The sequence below is a fragment of the Acomys russatus genome, chromosome 17 (assembly GCF_903995435.1).
Source record: "Acomys russatus chromosome 17, mAcoRus1.1, whole genome shotgun sequence".
Lineage (NCBI taxonomy): Eukaryota > Metazoa > Chordata > Mammalia > Rodentia > Muridae > Acomys > Acomys russatus.
The window spans coordinates 41749812-41767052 of NC_067153.1; the positions used below are offsets into that span (position 1 = coordinate 41749812).

Below are 17241 nucleotides of genomic sequence, written 5' to 3' on the forward strand. Positions count from 1 at the left end.
CTCCTGACACATCTCACCTCAACATTCGCTGCGTGCAGGAACAGTATCCAGGGTCACCTGAGACTGAGCTAAATATGGACATTCTGGGACCCTGTCCAGATGTGCTGAACTATACGCCCTGGATTTGGATTTGAGCAAGCCCTCCTGGACCTCTAGTGCATGCCAGAGTTCTAGAACCACCTCTTTACAATAGCCTTATGAAACCACTACAGGTATCTGTGCTTCATAAACAGGGAAGTGGGGCACAAGGGAAAAGGCAACCGGGGCGGGGGTGGGGCAGGGGTGGGGTGGGGTGAGGGTGGGGGCGGGGCGCAGAGCTGGAGAGATGACAACAGCACAGTTCTTACTTCTCCCGCAGAAGTCCAGGGTTCGGTTGCCAACCAACACCCGTATGACTCACAACCATCTGTAATTCTAGCTGCAGAGGGTCTGGTACCATTTTCCCCAGCTTGTAGGCACTCCACTCATGTGGTACACACAAACTTATCAGGTTTTGTTTTGTTGTGTTGTTTATTTATTTATTTTTGAGACAGTTTGTCTCATTATGTATCTCTGCTCTGCTCTGGATGTCCTGGCGCTCACTATGTAGATGAGGCTGGCCTCAAACTCAGAGATCCCCCTGCCTCTGAATGCTTTTCTTTTTCTTTTTTTAAAGATTTATTTATTATGTATACCATGTTTGGACTGCATGTGTGCCTGCACACCAGAAGAGGGCACCAGATCTCATAGATGGTCATGAGACACCATGTGGTTGCTGGGAATTGAACTCAGGACCTTTAGAAGAGCAGACAGTGCTCTTAACCTCTGAGCCATCTCTCCAGTCCTCCAGTGCTCTTATCCCCTATCCGAGACAGGGTTTCTCTGTTTAGCATTAGCTGTCCTGGATGTAGCATGCAGACCAGGCGGGCCTGCCTCTGCCTCCCTGGCTGCTGGGATTAAAGGCGTGTGCCACCGTGCCCAGCACAGTCAGTACTCTTAACCTCTTGAGCCATCACTCCAGCCTGAATACTTTTCATCTTAAAAAAAAAGGGGGGGGGGGTGCTGAGAGATAACTCAGTGATTAAGAGCACTGACTGTTCTTCAGGAGGTCCTGAGTTCAACTCCCAGCAACCACATGGTTGCTCACAACCATTTGTAATAGGATCTGGTGCCCTCTTCTGGTGTACATGAACACAGTGTACTCATATACATAAAATAAATAAGTCTTAAAAAAAAAAAAAGTAAACAGGCAATTGCTTCAGGGCCACACAGTTTGTATGAGTACCAGTGTTCGAATCCAGGCAGTTTCCCTCGTTCATGGAAATCATCAGAGTTGACATCAGAACTCAACTAAGATCAGTAGTTTTGGGCCATTCATAAATAACTCCATATTAAGGGCCTATTCGGATCAGGCTAGATCATGGAATAGGCGAGCCTAGTTCTCACTGAAGTCATTCTGGAAGAATCACTCAGAAGACCTGAATCAAAACCGTGAGACAGGCTCCTTTAAAAGGCGGAGCCAAATAGGCGGAACTGTGGAACAAAGCCACAACGCGTGCCCTCTCGGAAATCTGAAACTGCTACACTCGGAACTGTTGTAGGCCAGAGGGAGCCACGCGGCCAGAAGTCTTCGTGTTATGGGACGCAACAAGAAGAAGAAGAGGCGAGATGGAGATGACCGGCGGCCCCGGCTCGTCCTCAATTTCGATGAAGAGAAGCGGCGGTAAGTGGCAGGGTCAAACCGGATTCAGGTCGAGTTGCCCGGAGTGGCACGCCAGGCGCAGCACGTGCAGGCTTACGCAGAGGGCTCTTCCGGCTCCGCCCCTGGATGTGACTGAAGATTGCATTCCGCTTTTCCTCACCGGGTGGGATAGAGTGGGCCGCTCTCCCCTCGTGCCGAGCTGTTCCTTGGACCATCCGAGTCCACCCGGATCCGTGTTCTCGGCACACAGCCGGCTCCCGGTCGTTCGTTGGTGCATTCATTCATTCATTCATTCATTCATTCACTCATCAGACTGTGTTCCAGTTCAGACCCAGAGGTTGCACTTTTGCGTTTTGGTGTCATCCTGGATAAATGACACACTGTAGTGACATGGTTCTCCACCTGTGGAGAACCTTTTGGGCTGGAACAACCTTTTCACAGAGGTCTCCCAAGACTATCAGAAAACAGATATTTACATTACGATTAATAACAGGAGCAAAACTGCAGTTATGAAGTAGCAACAAAAACAGTTTTATGGTTGGGGGCCACTGCAATATGAAAAACTGTATTAAAGGGTCGAGCCGTAGGAAGATTGAGAACCACTGTTGTAGTAGGTCTGCAAAAACCCTAGCTCAGCTGGGCGTGGTGGCGCACGCCTTTAATCCCAGCACCGGGGAGGCAGAGGCAGGTGGATCGCTGTGAGTTCAAGGCCAGCCTGGCCTACAAAGCAAGTCGCGGACAGCCAAGGCTAACACAGAGAGACCCGGTCTCAAAACAAAAACAAAAACAAACAAACAAACAAAAACCCTAGCTCAGGGCACCAAATGAAACTGTATTTGCCAGGCCTGGTGGTGCAGACCTGTAATCTTAGCCATCCGGGATGCTGAGGCAGGAAGATGGCAAAGTTAAACCCTGTCCAGGATACAAAGTTCAGGAAAAGTATGGGCTTTGGGGCAGTTTATTGAGTCCCTGTCTCTAAATCAATGTCAACTATGTCATTAGAGTACTTGCCTAGCACAAACAAGGCTCTACGTTTAACTGTCCAGGCCAACAAAAAAAATCAAAACAAAACCAGGAACAGGGCGGATATCAGATAGGGCGAGGAAGCAAGAGTCAGCAAGGTGGGGGCACTCCTAGGTCCTACCCCTCAGGTGTGCTCAGGGCTCAGGTGTCACTGAGGACTGGGTGTAGGAAGCTCAGTGAGAGTGTTTTGGGGTCTGGGTGAAGGTGTTATTAGAAAGCCCTACCAGAAAGCCTTGTGTAGTGGTGCACACCTTTAATGCCAGCACAGCACTTGGGAGGCAGCAGAGGCAGGTGGGTCTCTGTGAGTTCGAGGCCAGCTCGGTCTACAAATCAAGTCCAGGACAGCCAAGGCTACACACAAAAACCCTGTCTCAAAAAAATCCAAAAAGAAAAGAGAAAAGCCCTACCAGAAGTGACTCATACAAAGTCAAGTTTGCCAGTGTGGAAGCATAGCCTGCTCTTTGTGTCGGCCATCTGGCCTGTGTGTTTACCTACCAAGGGGCAAGAAGCGCAGGTGCGTGTGAAGCCCGGGGAAAGGCAGCAAGCATCCTCCTCACATTGTGTTTCGGTCAGTGAGGGAGCGTGTAATGAGACTGTGGCTTGCAGCATAGGTGTGGTAGGCTATACCACCTAGGATTATGTATGTATACACTGGTGACCAGCCAGGACCAGCAGCTCCTCATAAGGCACCCTTGTCATGAAATGAGGAATTACTGTTATCCATGACCTTGGGTAGGTACCCTAGTCTCTTCCTCAGTGTCCCTATCTTTAAAATTAAGACTGGCTGTTGAGAGTGTAAAATGGGTTAGTGGGTAGGATGGAGCTGGCACTTATGGCACTGGGAGTTTCTCTAGGGCCTGTGTGTGTGTGTGTGTGTCTGTCTGTCTGTCTGTCTCCTCCTCCTGACTCCGCTGCTTCTCCCCTGCTTCCTTCCTGCAGAGAATACCTGACAGGCTTCCACAAGCGGAAGGTAGAGCGCAAGAAGGCAGCCATTGAAGAGATAAGACAGAAGCTGAAGCAGGAGCAGAAGAAGCTTCGGGAAGAGGTTTGTGGCAGGGTGGGGTCAGGTGGCAGGGTGGGGTCAGGTGGGGCTGGCTGGGAGGTCAGCTCCCAGTGGAGGGGCAGCACGAGGTAGGTCCGATGGGGGCAGCTATGGGGAGCAGCGGGCGTGTGGGTGTGCTTGGAGCTGTTTACACAAGTAGAGACACTGTGGGTGTGTGAAGGACACGGCTCGTCTTGAATTTGCTCTGTGAACTGTGCTCTCACACCATGAAGTGAGCAGGCCTGTTGCCTGGTATGGAGTGACCGGCCATTCTCACTGTGTTCATTTCTGCCTTAGCATCTTTTTCTGTGACCATGATAAATACTCTTGAAAAAAGCAACTTAAGGGAGAAAGGGCTTATTCTGGCTCTAAGTTCAAGGCCACAGTCTGTCATGGCAGAAGAGTGACGATGGCAGGAGCTTGAAGCAGCTGGTCCCATCACACCTGCAAGTCAGAAAGCAGAGTGATGACCCCATGCTGCCCCTCAGTTCTTTCTCCACTCACATAGTCCAGGATTCCAGCCAGGGGGCATGTCGTCACCCATAGTGGGCAGGTCTTCCCACCTCAAGGAACAAAACTCAAGATAATATCCCGTGGGTATGCTCAGAGGCCCATCTCCCAGGCCATCCTAAATCTGTCAGGTTAGCAGTTAACACCATGGGGGACTGGAGAGATGGCTCAGACGTTAAGAGCACTGACTGATCTTCCACAGGTTCTGAGTTCAAGTTCCAGCAGCCACGTGGTGGCTCACAACCATCTATAATGTGATCTGATGCCCTCTTCTGGCCTGCTGGCTTACATGTAGGCAAAATATTGCTTAAATAATAAATATAAACACACACACAAAACAAAACAAAACAAAAACTTAACACCATAACATCTTCCCATTTGGCTTCAGCGCCACCAGGAATACCTGAAGATGCTGGCAGAAAGAGAGGAGGCACTAGGTAAGTCCTCAGCTAGGTCTTACATGGAGAGCATCCAGTGAGCTTGGGCTTCTGTGTCCCCTGGTGGGGAAAAGGGGGAACGGGGAGAACGTGTGGAGAGGGTGGTTTCCCTAGCTATAGAGATCTTGGTGGTGATGTAGGGGCCAAGGGTGGTCTAAGTACAAGTGGATCAGAGACCAGGAGACCCGAACCACATGGTAAACTGAGGCTGAGGATGGAACAGCTCTGCTGTCACTGTTTCTCCAAAGCAGGGACGAACTGGAGCACAAAGTAATGAGAGGTTCATCTCCCACTTTCATCTGTATGCGGGTCTCCTCTGTAGATTCAGGAAGAAAGGGAGGGCCAGGGGGAGGTACAAGGAAAGCATGCTGGGCTCTAGAAATCATACTGTGTGCCAGTCCCCATCCCCCAGGGCTAGGAGGCAGCCTGGACTGAGCCAGGCCTGAGAACTGCTCTATGCCCACCTTGCAGAGGAGGCAGATGAGCTGGAGCGGCTAGTGACAGCAAAGACAGAGTCGGTGCAGTATGACCACCCAAATCACACAGTCACCGTGACCACCATCAGTGACCTGGACCTCTCAGGGGCCCGGCTGCTAGGCCTGCCCCTGCCTGAGGTAAGTCCCAGTGCGGCCCTGGGAAAGAAGGGCTTTAGGGGTAGATGGGCTTGTGGGGGCTGCTCAGCGCTGGTCCATGTCAAGGTCTCCTATGGAAAGTGTGGTCCTGGCAGCTTTCTTGCCCCACTCAGCCCATCAGTCAGTTGAGTTGCCATGGTAGACCTGTATGGGTGTGGTTACCCGAGTAACCGTGAGGTTGCAGGGATGAGGCCCTGTGAGGCCCTGGGCACTGAGCCCAGCTATAGTAAGTGCTGACAGACTAACTCTTGCGTGACAAGCAGCACACTGATGTGTGTGTGTGGGGGGAGGGGAGTGAGTTTATAACATGGATTATATGTCTTCAGTAACTTGTTCAATAATTGAAAACAGGCTGGAGAAGATGGCTCAGCGGTTAAGAGCATTTTCTGCTCTTCCAGAGGCCCTGTGTTCAATTCCCAGCCCCCACATGTGGCTCACAACCATCTATAATGGGATCTAATGCCCTCTTCTGGTGGGCAGGCACACATGCAGGCAGAATGTTGTATACATAAGAAATAAACAAATCTTTAAAAAATAATAATTGAAAACATCAACAGCATCCCAGAAACAAAACATCTGCTCCACTTGAAGCTGTGACTGTGGCTTATGTAGGAATCTCTAGATCAGGGGCCCTTCAGATCTGCAAATGTTCAAGTCTTCTGAACAAAATGCTGCCATACTTGCATGGAACCTGTGTATGTCCTCCATTGTCCTGTAAATCATCTCTGAGTTACTTAGAAAACTAAAGGCTAAGCTGGGCGGTAGTGATGTACACCTTTAATCACTTGGAATGTGAAGGCAGGCAGACCTCTGTGAGTTTGAGACCAGCCTGGTCTACAAAGTGAGTTTTAGGACAGCCAGGACTATACAGAGAAACCCTGTTTAAAAAAAAAAAAAAAAAAAAAAAAAAAAAAAAAAAAAAAAAAAAAGCCGGGCAGTGGTGGAGTACGCTTTTAATCCCAGTACTCAGGAGGCAGAGGCAGAGGCTGGCAGATCACTGTGAGTTCGATGCTAGCCCGGTCTAGAAAGCAAGTCCAGGATAGTCAAGGCTACACAGAGAAACCCTGTCTCGAAAAAACAAAAAAACAAAAGAAAGGAAAGAAAAAAGAAACCTGAATGCCAGACCAGCAAGATAGCTTAGGGGTAAAGATGCTGCCACTCTGGAACAGCACGTGGTGGGAGGAGAGAACTGACCTCTACAGTTTATCCTCTGACCTCTTGCACGCACATGCACACACACATACACACACACACACACAATCTAAATATCCTGTGAGTGCTGCCTAGGTTGTTACACTGCAGTGTTCAAAGAATAGCATAAATCTGGGTCCTGGGGAGATGGCTCAGTAGTTAAGAATGCAGAAGACCCAGATTCAATTCCCATGGAGACTCACAACCCTCTGTAATTCCAGTTGCAGCTCATCTGCCACCTTTCCTGGCCTCTGCAAGCACCAGGCATGCATGGTTACAGATATACATGCAAGCAATATATTAATGCACATAAAATAGATTTTAAAGTCTAAAACAGTTTTTTAAAAAGCAAGAGTGTATGTTCAAACCAGACACAGTATTTCCTTCCAGATGTTTCATTTGTCATCATGTAGCTGGTCAACTCCAACTGCCCAGGGAGTTACAGTTCAAAGTGCCTTTTGGGCTGAGGATGCAGCCTGCCCTGCATGTGAGACCCGGGGTCCAATCTCCAACATCATAAAACAAAAAGGAAGATCCCACGCAGTCACTAAAGCACACAGGGAGGTGAAGTCTGTCCATCTGAAGAGCCACACTCGGACTGACCGACTGCCACTTATCTGCTTTATGCTTGTCTTCCTGAAAGGCCTGGCACACTGTGTCTCGCTGCCATTTTGCTGATGCTGCAATTGGTAAATGCTTGGAAACAGCCTGTCCTTTGTCACTCCAGTTCTCAGCCGATGTCCTAGTTTCTTTTCTGCTGGTATGGTCAACCACGCTATGACCAAAAATAGCTTAGGGAGTAAAGAGTCTATTCATCTTATACTTCCAGGTCACACACAGTTCATCATAGAAAGGAGTCAGGGCAGACTATGGAAAAATGATGCTCCCTCACTCTGACTTGCTCACTGGTCCATGCTTCGCCTCTTTATACAGCCCGGACCATGTGCCTGGGGAATGGTGTCAGCCAGTGTGGGCTGGACCTTGCCTATAGACTGCCTTGATCTGGGCAGTGTCTCAGTTGAGACTTCTCTGAGATGACTGGGTGTGTCAAGGTGACAATAAGACTAAACAGGACAGGTGCACGTGATGCACTTCTGCCCGGAGCCTTTTCTGAGCCCTGCTCAGGCCTTTAAGGTAGCTGGTCAGACTTCTGTGTGAAAGCCAGCACTGCTCAGGGTCCCTGTCGTTTGTATCCCCAGCAAGGGGACCAGGATGAGTCCCAGGAGGAAGTGTCATCCTCGGAGAAGCCAACAAAAGCCTTGCCCAGGAAGTCCAAAGATCCCCTGCTCTCTCAGCGGTGAGTTCTGGCTTGTAGTTACTGGATCCCAGTCCTATCTGGCACTCGTGGCTGGGCATGTGGGAGCACCCTGAGGGAGAGGCTGTCAGGCTCTGTGGAGCCAGACCAGGCTGAGAGTGAAATGTGTTTGGAGCTCGTCCCAGCTTCCCATCTGTGAATCCCGGCCTCCCACCATTGCCCAAGTCTTGAGGGTAAGCCAAGGCCCTGGCCTTACCAGCCTCCACTTTCCCCACAGCATCTCCTCCCTCACAGCCACACTGCATGCACACAGTCGGAAGAAGGTCAAGAGGAAACACCCTCGTCGGGCCCAGGATTCCACCAAGAAACCCCCAAGTGCTACTCGGACCAGCAAGACCCAGCGCCGTCGCCGGATGACTGGAAAAGCCAGGCACAGTGGGGAGTGAGGCCTCAAGCAGCAGCCTGTGGGTTCTCAGCTGGCTATCCTGAGGGTTAACTGCAGCCTAAGCCTGAAATCGGGACTTCTCCAGCCTGGGGTCATCCTTGCTTGGGAACCACCCTGTGGTTGAGCCCAGAAGGAGTGGACTTCTGAGAGCCTGGGCTCCAGGAGTGTCGGGGTTCCTTCACAAATGTACATCTGCCTGGTGCTCAACAGATCTTTGACGTCCTCTCGTCTATGCTTGTGATTTTTCCTGGCTTTGATGTCATGTACCAAATGTTGACTTCTGGCATGGTGGGAATGGCCAGGGGTCCATTTTTCACCTCCATGTTTTCCTGAGGATATTATAAGGTCATGTCGTAGGGTCCCCTAGTCATAGCTGAAGACCAACATGTCCCTTACAGAATCCAGAGCTCTGGCCAGCTATGCTGCATCCAGGAGGCTGAGGTGGGGGACTCAATTCAAAGTCATCGTCAGCTACATAGGAGTTTCAAGCCATCTTGGACTGGCTATTGGGAGGTATCAATTCAGGGCCAGGGTCAAAAGGCCACATTTGGGGGTGGAAAGCTCTTCTGGGCCCTTTGCTAGGAGCTGGCTTGGCCTGGCCTCAGCTCCTCCCTCCTTCACTGCCCTCTGCTTGACAACAGTGACTACATGTGTTTGGTGTCTCAGATGGGCCTGCCTCTCCAGGAGATTCTGGTATTCAGCTCAGAGATGGGGACCTGGGCCTCACCCTCTTCACCACTGAACAGGACAGCAAGCCAGGAGATGGAGGGATTTGGTCCCCATGTAGTATCAAGCAGTGCTGTCCTACTGGGTGAATCTCCAGGGCTACCCTGAGGCTGGAGTGTGAGCAGTCTATGATGCTCTGCCCCACACTGGGCTCCACCTCCCGGCTCACAGCATGTCTGTATCTCCGCAGTGGAAATGGCTGCCTCTGGTGAGGTGGAGTCATTTCCGACGTACACTGGCAATTCATACTTAGAAGAAGTGAGATGCCATCTACCATTTCCTCTGTGTTACTGGTTTTTCTAGCTGACCAGGGAAATTGAGTCACAGAAATTTGGCCAGTCAGTCCTCAGATCAGGGAGGTGTAGTCTCCCTGGAGACACTGGAGAACTGTGTCTTCTCCCAGGACACACACACATACACACACACCACACACACACACACACACACACACACACACAGGCGACTGCTTCCGCCCCCCACATAACACAGGACACCCTCCAGAAACCCAACACACACACATACACAGGTGACTCCCTCCACACACATGCACAGGAGATCCTACATACACAGAAGCCTGCCCCCCACCCCTAGGAGACATTCCTCCATACACACACACACACACACACACACACACACACACACACACACACACACGCAGGCATACATACAAGAAACAGAAACATCCTATACACAAACACACACACTGTCTAACTTGGACTCCTTTGTGTACCATGTAAAGATTATCCTTGTATATTCAAATGTTGATTTCCGTGCCTGTGTAGACTGGCTTGATTACAAGCCTGGACTTTGGCATTGTCATTTGTTTTATTTTTCAAGACAGGGTTTTTCTGTGTATATTAGGCTGTCCTCGAAATCACAGAATTCTACCTGCCTCTGGCTCCCTGAGTGGGATTGCAGAGTTGGGTCTGTTTGGATTTCATCAAGAACAGTAAGGGTAGCGGGCACAGTGAAGCACACTTCCAGTCCTAGCACTTGGAGCAGAGGAGGAAGGACTGGTGAGGTTCTAGTCCAGCCAGGGCTACAGAGAGCCAGCCTCAAAGCAAACACAAGGAAAGGAACGATGAGGGTGCTAGGTTGTACTCACACATGTTGGTAGTGCCAGCACCTCAAGGGGCTGAGGTAGGAGACCCTAAGTTGTAGGTCAGCTTGGGCTACGTGGCAGGACTTGTGAGGTTCAGCTCTGTATATCAGAAGGTCACAACTAGTTTGTGTAGTAAGGACACTCAGGCTGACAAAATTACCAGCCTGGAGCTGGGAAGGCTAGGAGCCTGGGGTGGCGGACTTTCAGATCTTCTTTTTATGTCATCTTTTGACAGCTTGACCTCACAGCCCAAGATACCTGCTTGGGCTATAACCATCGTGTCTGCATTCCAGCTAGCAGAGAAAAGAAGGGAGATGGAGAGGACATAATAATTCTTTTAAAACAAACAAACAAACAAACAAACAAAAACCATGACACAGTCAGGCATGGTGGTGCCTGCCTCAGCCTGGTCTACAGAGAGTTCCAGGACAGCCAGGACTATACAGAGAAATCCTGTCTCGAAAAACCAAACCAACAAAACAAAAACAACACCTTGACACTTGTGATGTTCTGTTGCCAAATAGAAGACAAAGGTCTGAGGCAGGGGAGGAGGGCCCTCAGTGCTAACCCTGGCCTGTACTAGGAAGGCAAGTGCCCAGAGGAGAACTAGGGTTGATCTGCTAACAGAGGGAAGAAGGGGTGTTGGGATGCAGCTAACAAGCTCTTCCCCAGGAAGAGCTGTGGATAGGCGGCATCCAGCAGCACAAAGCTAAAGGCATCCAGCAAGACATGGGGTGTGGGGGTGGACATGTACAACAGTGGGCAATCGCTTAGTCCAGGGAAGGCAAACAGGCCAGGTACTTCAGATCAGGACAAAGGCATTTGAGAAGGTTTCTCAGACACCTCTTGACATGTCTGGAGAGGTTCTTCCTAAGCTGGTTGTCAGGAGGGGTTAGAGTGTGGTTCAAGGTCCCTGGACAGCAAGGGATGTTGGGTCAGAGGAGATGAGGGAGGAAGCTCTTGCCCAGGCTAAATAAAGTCAAGGTCAGGGCTTTAGAGAAGCCCTCTGGTGGCGGTGAGGGTGTGTGCAGGCAGATCACAAATTCTGAATCCCAGGGCAAACATCCCAGTGGGAGCGCCTCCTCTTGCAGGCCTTTATTTCCAGGACACTACAGATCAAGTGGAGAGCAAGACATCTCTAGTGCCATGAGTGTACATATGATGGGGACTCTAAGGAGGGAACCGAGGAGAGGTGACATCAATGGCAAAAATTAAGTCCATGAAATTGGCCGACTACACCCAAAGAGACAAAGGCCATGGCACAGGGCCTTGCCTCAAAAGGGTGTTGCTCAATGGTTCCTGAGGGAAAAGACAACCCATGAGATAGTCCTGCCCCGGCCTCAGCCGAGAGCACTTGCTTTGAGTTGGGGTGGCAGGGAGGCCTTCCTGGGGAGAGTGGAATGTAAGCCATCACAGGCAATGAAGATTTACGGTGATTCACCATTTCAGATACAGCACAGGAGAGGCCTCAAACTTAGAGTGACTTTAGCCAACTAGACGTCATAGCAGCACTTGCGTTCCCTCAGATGTCACAAGTTTCCACCACCACATTCATGGGCTGATTTTGCCGCCATGCCTTGGACTGTATCCCCTTGACCTGTGAGCCAAAATGGGTGTTTACTAACTTTAACTCTGTGTTTTCCTATGAAAGAGGATGAAAACAAGCCTGGCTATGTGCGGTCATCACAGGATAGCCCTGGCTGCAGCCAGCTCTGATGACCCCCGTAAGGGCTCAGGAATCCTACTCTGACCTCTGCCTTGCCCACCCAGTCTCTGAGCCTCCATAGCCTGTGGGAGAAAGGGCTGGCACTCCTTCCACTTGCCGGGTGAAGACACAGGTTATTGGGTAGAACATGAAGTCATGCCACTCGCCGGATCTCTGAGGGTCTCAGCCAGGGCCAGGACCTGAGCAAGGGTGTGGAGCAAAGGCCTAGTGAAGTAACTCCATAAGTAGATGTTTGTCTTAGTTTCATTTCTGTTGCTGTGATGAAGTACCCTGATAAAAAGCAATTTACGGGCTGGGCATGGTGGCGCACGTCTTTAATCCCAGCACTCTGGAGGCAGAGGCAGGCAGATCGCTGTGAGTTCGAGGCCAGCCTGGTCTACCAAGTGAGTCCAGGACAGCCATGGCTACACAGAGAAACCCTGTCTCAAAAAAACTTTTTAAAAAGCAATTTACAGGAGAAAGGGTGTAGGCTTTGACCTTTTCCAAACCTTTTTTTGGGGTTCTTTAATGCTTATACCTCCCTTCCAACCCACCTACCCTAGATAGGAGAGAAAAGAGGTTAATGGGAACAGGAGAAGTAGACCTTTTTGGACTCAGTTCCTGGGAGTGATTCCCTTGGCATAGTTGGCAGGATTTCAGCAGACTAGCAATTCAACCAAAGTTGCTGCTAGAACCATGAACAGCAGCCAGAACCCTGAGCCCTGAAGTGTTCTTTGGAGCGGTTCTCTCTAGGAGCGTCCCAAAGTGGAGCCACGAACAACCAAACAATACCAAGACCCCAAAAGCCCCGCCTCCTGTTTCGGGCTCATATATATGTCTCCACTCAGAGTATGTACTAAGATTTGTTTCAGCTGGCAAAAAGCAAGGCCCCACACGAGGTGGTTTGTCTTCTAGTGGATAAACATCACCTGTTCTCTCGTAAGTCTCTTCCCCATCCCACACTTGGGATCAAAACAAAAACATGTGTACATCCACTATAAAAGGGTTTATTTTAGTAAATTCCAGATTATAGTCCATCATAGCAGGGACGTCAAGGCAGGGACTTGAAGCAGCTGGTCACATGACATCCAGGCAAGAGAAGAGAGAATAAACACATTCATGCTTAGTCGTGCTCAGCTCCCTCCCTATATTTTCTGCAGTTCCGGATCCTCTGTCTAGGGAATGGTGCTGCCCACAGTGGGTGAGTCTTTCCAGCTCAGTGGTAACCAAGACAACCCTGCCCCCCCCCAACAGCTATGCCACAGGCCATCCTGATCTAGGTAGTACTTCATCGAGACTTTACACATGATTGCACATTGTGAAAAGTTGATAATTAAAACTAACCACGACATTACTTAAGTCTGAGGACCTGAGTTGGATCCCCAGAACCCACATAACCCTGGAAGGAAAGAGCTAACAGTTGTATAGGACTATCTGTGAACCAAACTGCAGATGTCTTTTAAATTATTATTATTATTATTATTATTATTATTATTATTATTATTATTATTATTATTGGTTTTTCAAGACAGGGTTTCTCTGTGTAGCCTTGGCCATCCTAGACTCAATTTGTAGACCAGGCTGGCCTCGAACTCACAGCGATCTGCCTGCCTCTGCCTCCCGAGTCCTGGGATTAAAGGCGTGCGCCACCACGCCCAGCCCTCAACAGCAAGTGCTCTTAACTGCTTAAGTTATGGCTCCAGCTCATAGGAGTTCTGCTGGACCTGTTTATAAACGATCAGCACAACTGGGCCTGTTGACTGTTTACCTTCCCTCATAGGAGACAGAGAGGCTCATGGGACCCTGCACTGAGTATGTCACCCTCCCAACCAGCTGTGTGCAATTCTGTTCTAATAGCATGTGGCTTCAGTCTTGTGGGGTGACAGGCTAGAGGCTATAGGTGGGGAAAGGACTGAGGAAGAGGGGCGGGGCGCTCCATCTGTGCAGCTCTTAGGAGGCTATAATCCCTGCTGGGTAGTAACTTTCCAGTGCAGCCTCTGTGAGGGAGCACCAACATTTCTGTAAGGAATCCCCCCCTTACGCTCTATAAGGAAGCCCAATAAAATCATTGGTTCCTCAAAGGGGATTGCGGTGGAAAAGTGCCTTGTCAATGGGAGGATGGGTAAGAACTGTTTACACCTTCCCTTGGGAAGGAATTTTAGCATACCCATCCTTTAAAGTTGCCTTTTTACTTCCACAAGTGTGCCCTTTACACATCACACAATAAAGTAATACAATTTAAAAGGTGTGAATCCAGCTGGGTGGTGGTAGTGCACGCCTTTAATCCCAGTACTGGGGGGGCAGAGGCAGGCGGATCGATGTAAGTTCAAGGCCAGCCTGGTCTACAAAGTTAATCCAGGACACCCAAGGCTACACAGAGAAACCCTGTCTTGAAAATCCCCCCCCCCAAAAAAAGTGTGAATCCACTGGATGGGGGTGGCACACACCTTTAATCCCAGCACTTGGGAAACAGAGGCAGGCAGATCTCTGTGAGTTCGAGGCCAGCCTGGTCTATAAAGTAAGTTTAGGACAGCCAAGGCTACACAGAGAACCCATGTCTCAAAAAACAAACAAACAATCAAACAAACAACAGGAAAAAAACCAAAATAAAAAGATGTGAAGCCAGTAAAGCCAGAGCTGAAGCAGAGACAGGATGAATAGCCGCAGTGGTGGCCGCCCTGCCCTGGCTGTTACCACAGTGCCCTCAACTGCATCCTCTGAGTAGTTCAGAGTTCTGGGTCACAGTTGGTTCCCAGACAGACTCCCTCATGGAGCCACAGTGGAGTTTGGGGGGACTCTGGGTAGCTCACTAGAGTCTGACTTTTCTCTGATAGGATGAGGATGATGCAGGCTGTGTGGTCCCTGTGCCCCAGACTGTATGGGAGGGACAAACATGGCCACATGGGAGTGAGAGGGTGGCTTTGTTTCCTGGCTGCCATTTTCTAGACTGCTAAGAGCCCTCTGGGCTCCACCATCCTTCTTACCCTTCTCTACAAGAGGGACTCTTCCCATAGTCCCCTTTGCTCTCCACTCTTAGGTCCTGCTGCAGGGCGTGGCTGGCATGGCCTGCCCTCCACTTAGGGGCGGGGCTTCCCCTCTCCCAGAGATTCCCTATATAAACCAGACATTTTGGTTCCAGGGTCTCTCTCGCTCGCTCTTCCTCCCTTCCCCCCACACCTTCTTACCCCTTCCCATGCCCCTTCTAATAAACCTGCATTTGTCTATTATAGCTTCGTTGTCAATTAGCTCCTTCTGTTTATTTAATCAGTCACCCACCTCCTGCCATCCTCTCCTGCAGGCACTCCAAAGCTAAGGTGAGTACTCATTCAGGGTGCCCAGCTGGTCCCTGTTGTCTCCTGCTTCAGCCTGTGACCTGTCCAGGTTCATTTCCTCTGAGTCTTGGCTCCAATGCAAGAACCACTTCCCTAAAGTGCCTGACGCTCTCCTTGGAAAGACACTGCCCATACCACTCATGCAGACTCTTCTCCACAGCACCAGCCAACTCAGCCATGCTTTGCTTATTTCTCTTGCCTGGGTCTGTTTTCCTCCATCACACAAACACACAAAAGCAGTGTGCGGGTCCTTGTTCTCTGATGAACCCTGAGCAAACACGACTGACAAAGGGCTGGTAAATATTTAATGAACTGGCTTCTGAGGAGGGCCACCCTCAGTTGGCTCTGGCTTGGATTGCCTGGTAGGGACAGAGGGCTGGAGCCAGGCTCAGTTCCAACTCAGTGGGCAAGCCCATTACACCCCAGACAAAGAGAGGTCAAGTAACTGTCTCAAGATCACTCAGTCAAGGAGTGCTGGAGGCTGACCCTGAATCCAGGTCTCACTAGGCCCTGTCTTACTTAGAGCTAACCAGACGAAGAAGGAAGCTCACTGGGCTTGTCAGCCAGAGTGGCATGTTCAGGGGCTCACTTTTGACCTCACCTTGGAAGAACCACACTTGAATCATGCTTTCTTTTTGGGGTATACCACCAGACACCAGTGATGCAAGAATCAGCAAGATTTGACTTCTGATTCTGCCCTTAATAGCTGCGTGTCCCTGCAAGTCAGTTGACACCTCTGATCTTTGTTGCTGTATGAACAAAGGAGCTGGGATAGGAGCTGGTGTGGAACCAGTGCACAAGAGAGCTTGGACATTTGAGGCGGGGCTGTATATTTTGTGAGGGAGCCCAGGTCAGTGTTCAAATGGAGGCTAAGATCCCTGGGCAGGGATGCTGTGTGGTCCCTGAGACTTTGATACTATGCTCCATTCATATTTATAAACTGTTTGGAACTGTTCTGCCTGAACAATTAATTTGGTTGGTTGGTTTCAGGAATTTGTTCATTTGTTTGTTTTGTTGTTGGTTTGATGTTTTTGCTTTTGTTTGATAGGGTCTCATTGTAGCCAAGTTTGGCCTTAACCTTCTGATCTTCTTGCCTTCACTTCCAGATCACTGAGTTTACTGAGCCTACCTTCCAACTGCTGGGTTTGCTTTCTGAAAGACTCACTCTTGCTGCCGGGCCCATGGAACTGTGGGCAATCCATCCTCCGGCTTCAGCTTTTCAAGTGCGAGGATGGCAAGTCTGAGGCACTATGTGCATCTAGCCACACTTTGTACTTTCTACGAGTGCGCTAGTGTCTTTTTGAGGACTTTAGCCAGAAAGAGCCAACGGGAAAGAGACCAGAAGCCACTGGGCCAGCTCCAGCCCCCAGGCCCCATGGGGACCGAACTGGACGAGGTTGCAGATAGTGAGGGCGACGTGCAGTGCATCCCGCGCTGCAAGGCGCCTGGGCACCGCCCGTCTCTGCGCCGCCCCTAGTTTTCGATGTTTCCAATCCTACACTGATCATGCAAATGAAGCTCTTAGGTCCAGCCTATTGGAGCGCGGCAGGGGCGTGGTCTTATGCGCATCTCCCGGGCAGCGTTTTGATTCATTGTTAAAATAGAGGCTGTGACCCTGGCACCACCACCAACGCCATCCCGTGAGTGGAAATCTGAGCCCAGGTCAGAAACCCGCGGTTAGCGGAACCGAGAGGGCCGGAGGGGGAAGCCAGGGAAGGGAGGCTGAGGGACGCCGAGGAGTTGATGGGCCAGCGAAAGAAAGAGGGGTCCATTCTCTGGGTGGGACGTGCAGATGTGCGACGGCTTTCGTGATTGCATTCTTATCATCTAATGTGCATTTTATGGAAGATTTCTGCCAGTTGGTTGGTGGTCATGGAGAAAACTCGAGTCATAAGGGGCACATGAAGAACCCCTGAAAAAGGAGCCACGCTCTCCATCCAAGATGATGCTCCTCTGCGTGGCTGCACCAGGCAAGAACAGCCCAGGTTGGTGCGGCGCATCCCTCCATCCATCAAACAGAACAGGGACTAAGTGGGAAGTGGAACCCAAGCGCCGTGGATCCTCCTTTGGGGGGTTTGATTCTCCAAGGGAATGGCCTAGAGCCCCAGGGGAGGACCTGACATTCCTCAGCTCAGCTGAGGTTGGCAACAAAGGTTTGAT

At 50.3% G+C, this 17241-nt stretch overlaps 1 protein-coding gene across 1 annotated transcript; it reads left to right on the top strand.

The window, feature by feature from the left end:
- The first annotated feature begins 1556 nt into the window (after positions 1 to 1556).
- On the top strand, positions 1557 to 8242 carry Nol12 (nucleolar protein 12). Its single transcript, XM_051159336.1, has 6 exons — positions 1557 to 1702; positions 3644 to 3749; positions 4645 to 4693; positions 5165 to 5307; positions 7716 to 7813; positions 8049 to 8242. The coding sequence occupies exons 1-6, from the start codon at positions 1617 to 1619 to the stop codon at positions 8215 to 8217; spliced, it is 651 nt and encodes a 216-aa protein (XP_051015293.1). The 5' UTR covers positions 1557 to 1616; the 3' UTR covers positions 8218 to 8242.
- The last annotated feature ends 8999 nt before the right edge of the window (positions 8243 to 17241 follow it).

Coding starts and splice junctions, on each gene's coding strand:
- Nol12 (XM_051159336.1), top strand. CDS start 1,617: ATGGGACGCAACAAGAAGAAGAAGAGGCGAGATGGAGATGACCGGCGG. Junction 3,750..4,644: donor AGAAGAAGCTTCGGGAAGAG/GTTTGTGGCAGG, acceptor ATTTGGCTTCAG/CGCCACCAGGAATACCTGAA. Junction 4,694..5,164: donor AGAAAGAGAGGAGGCACTAG/GTAAGTCCTCAG, acceptor CCCACCTTGCAG/AGGAGGCAGATGAGCTGGAG.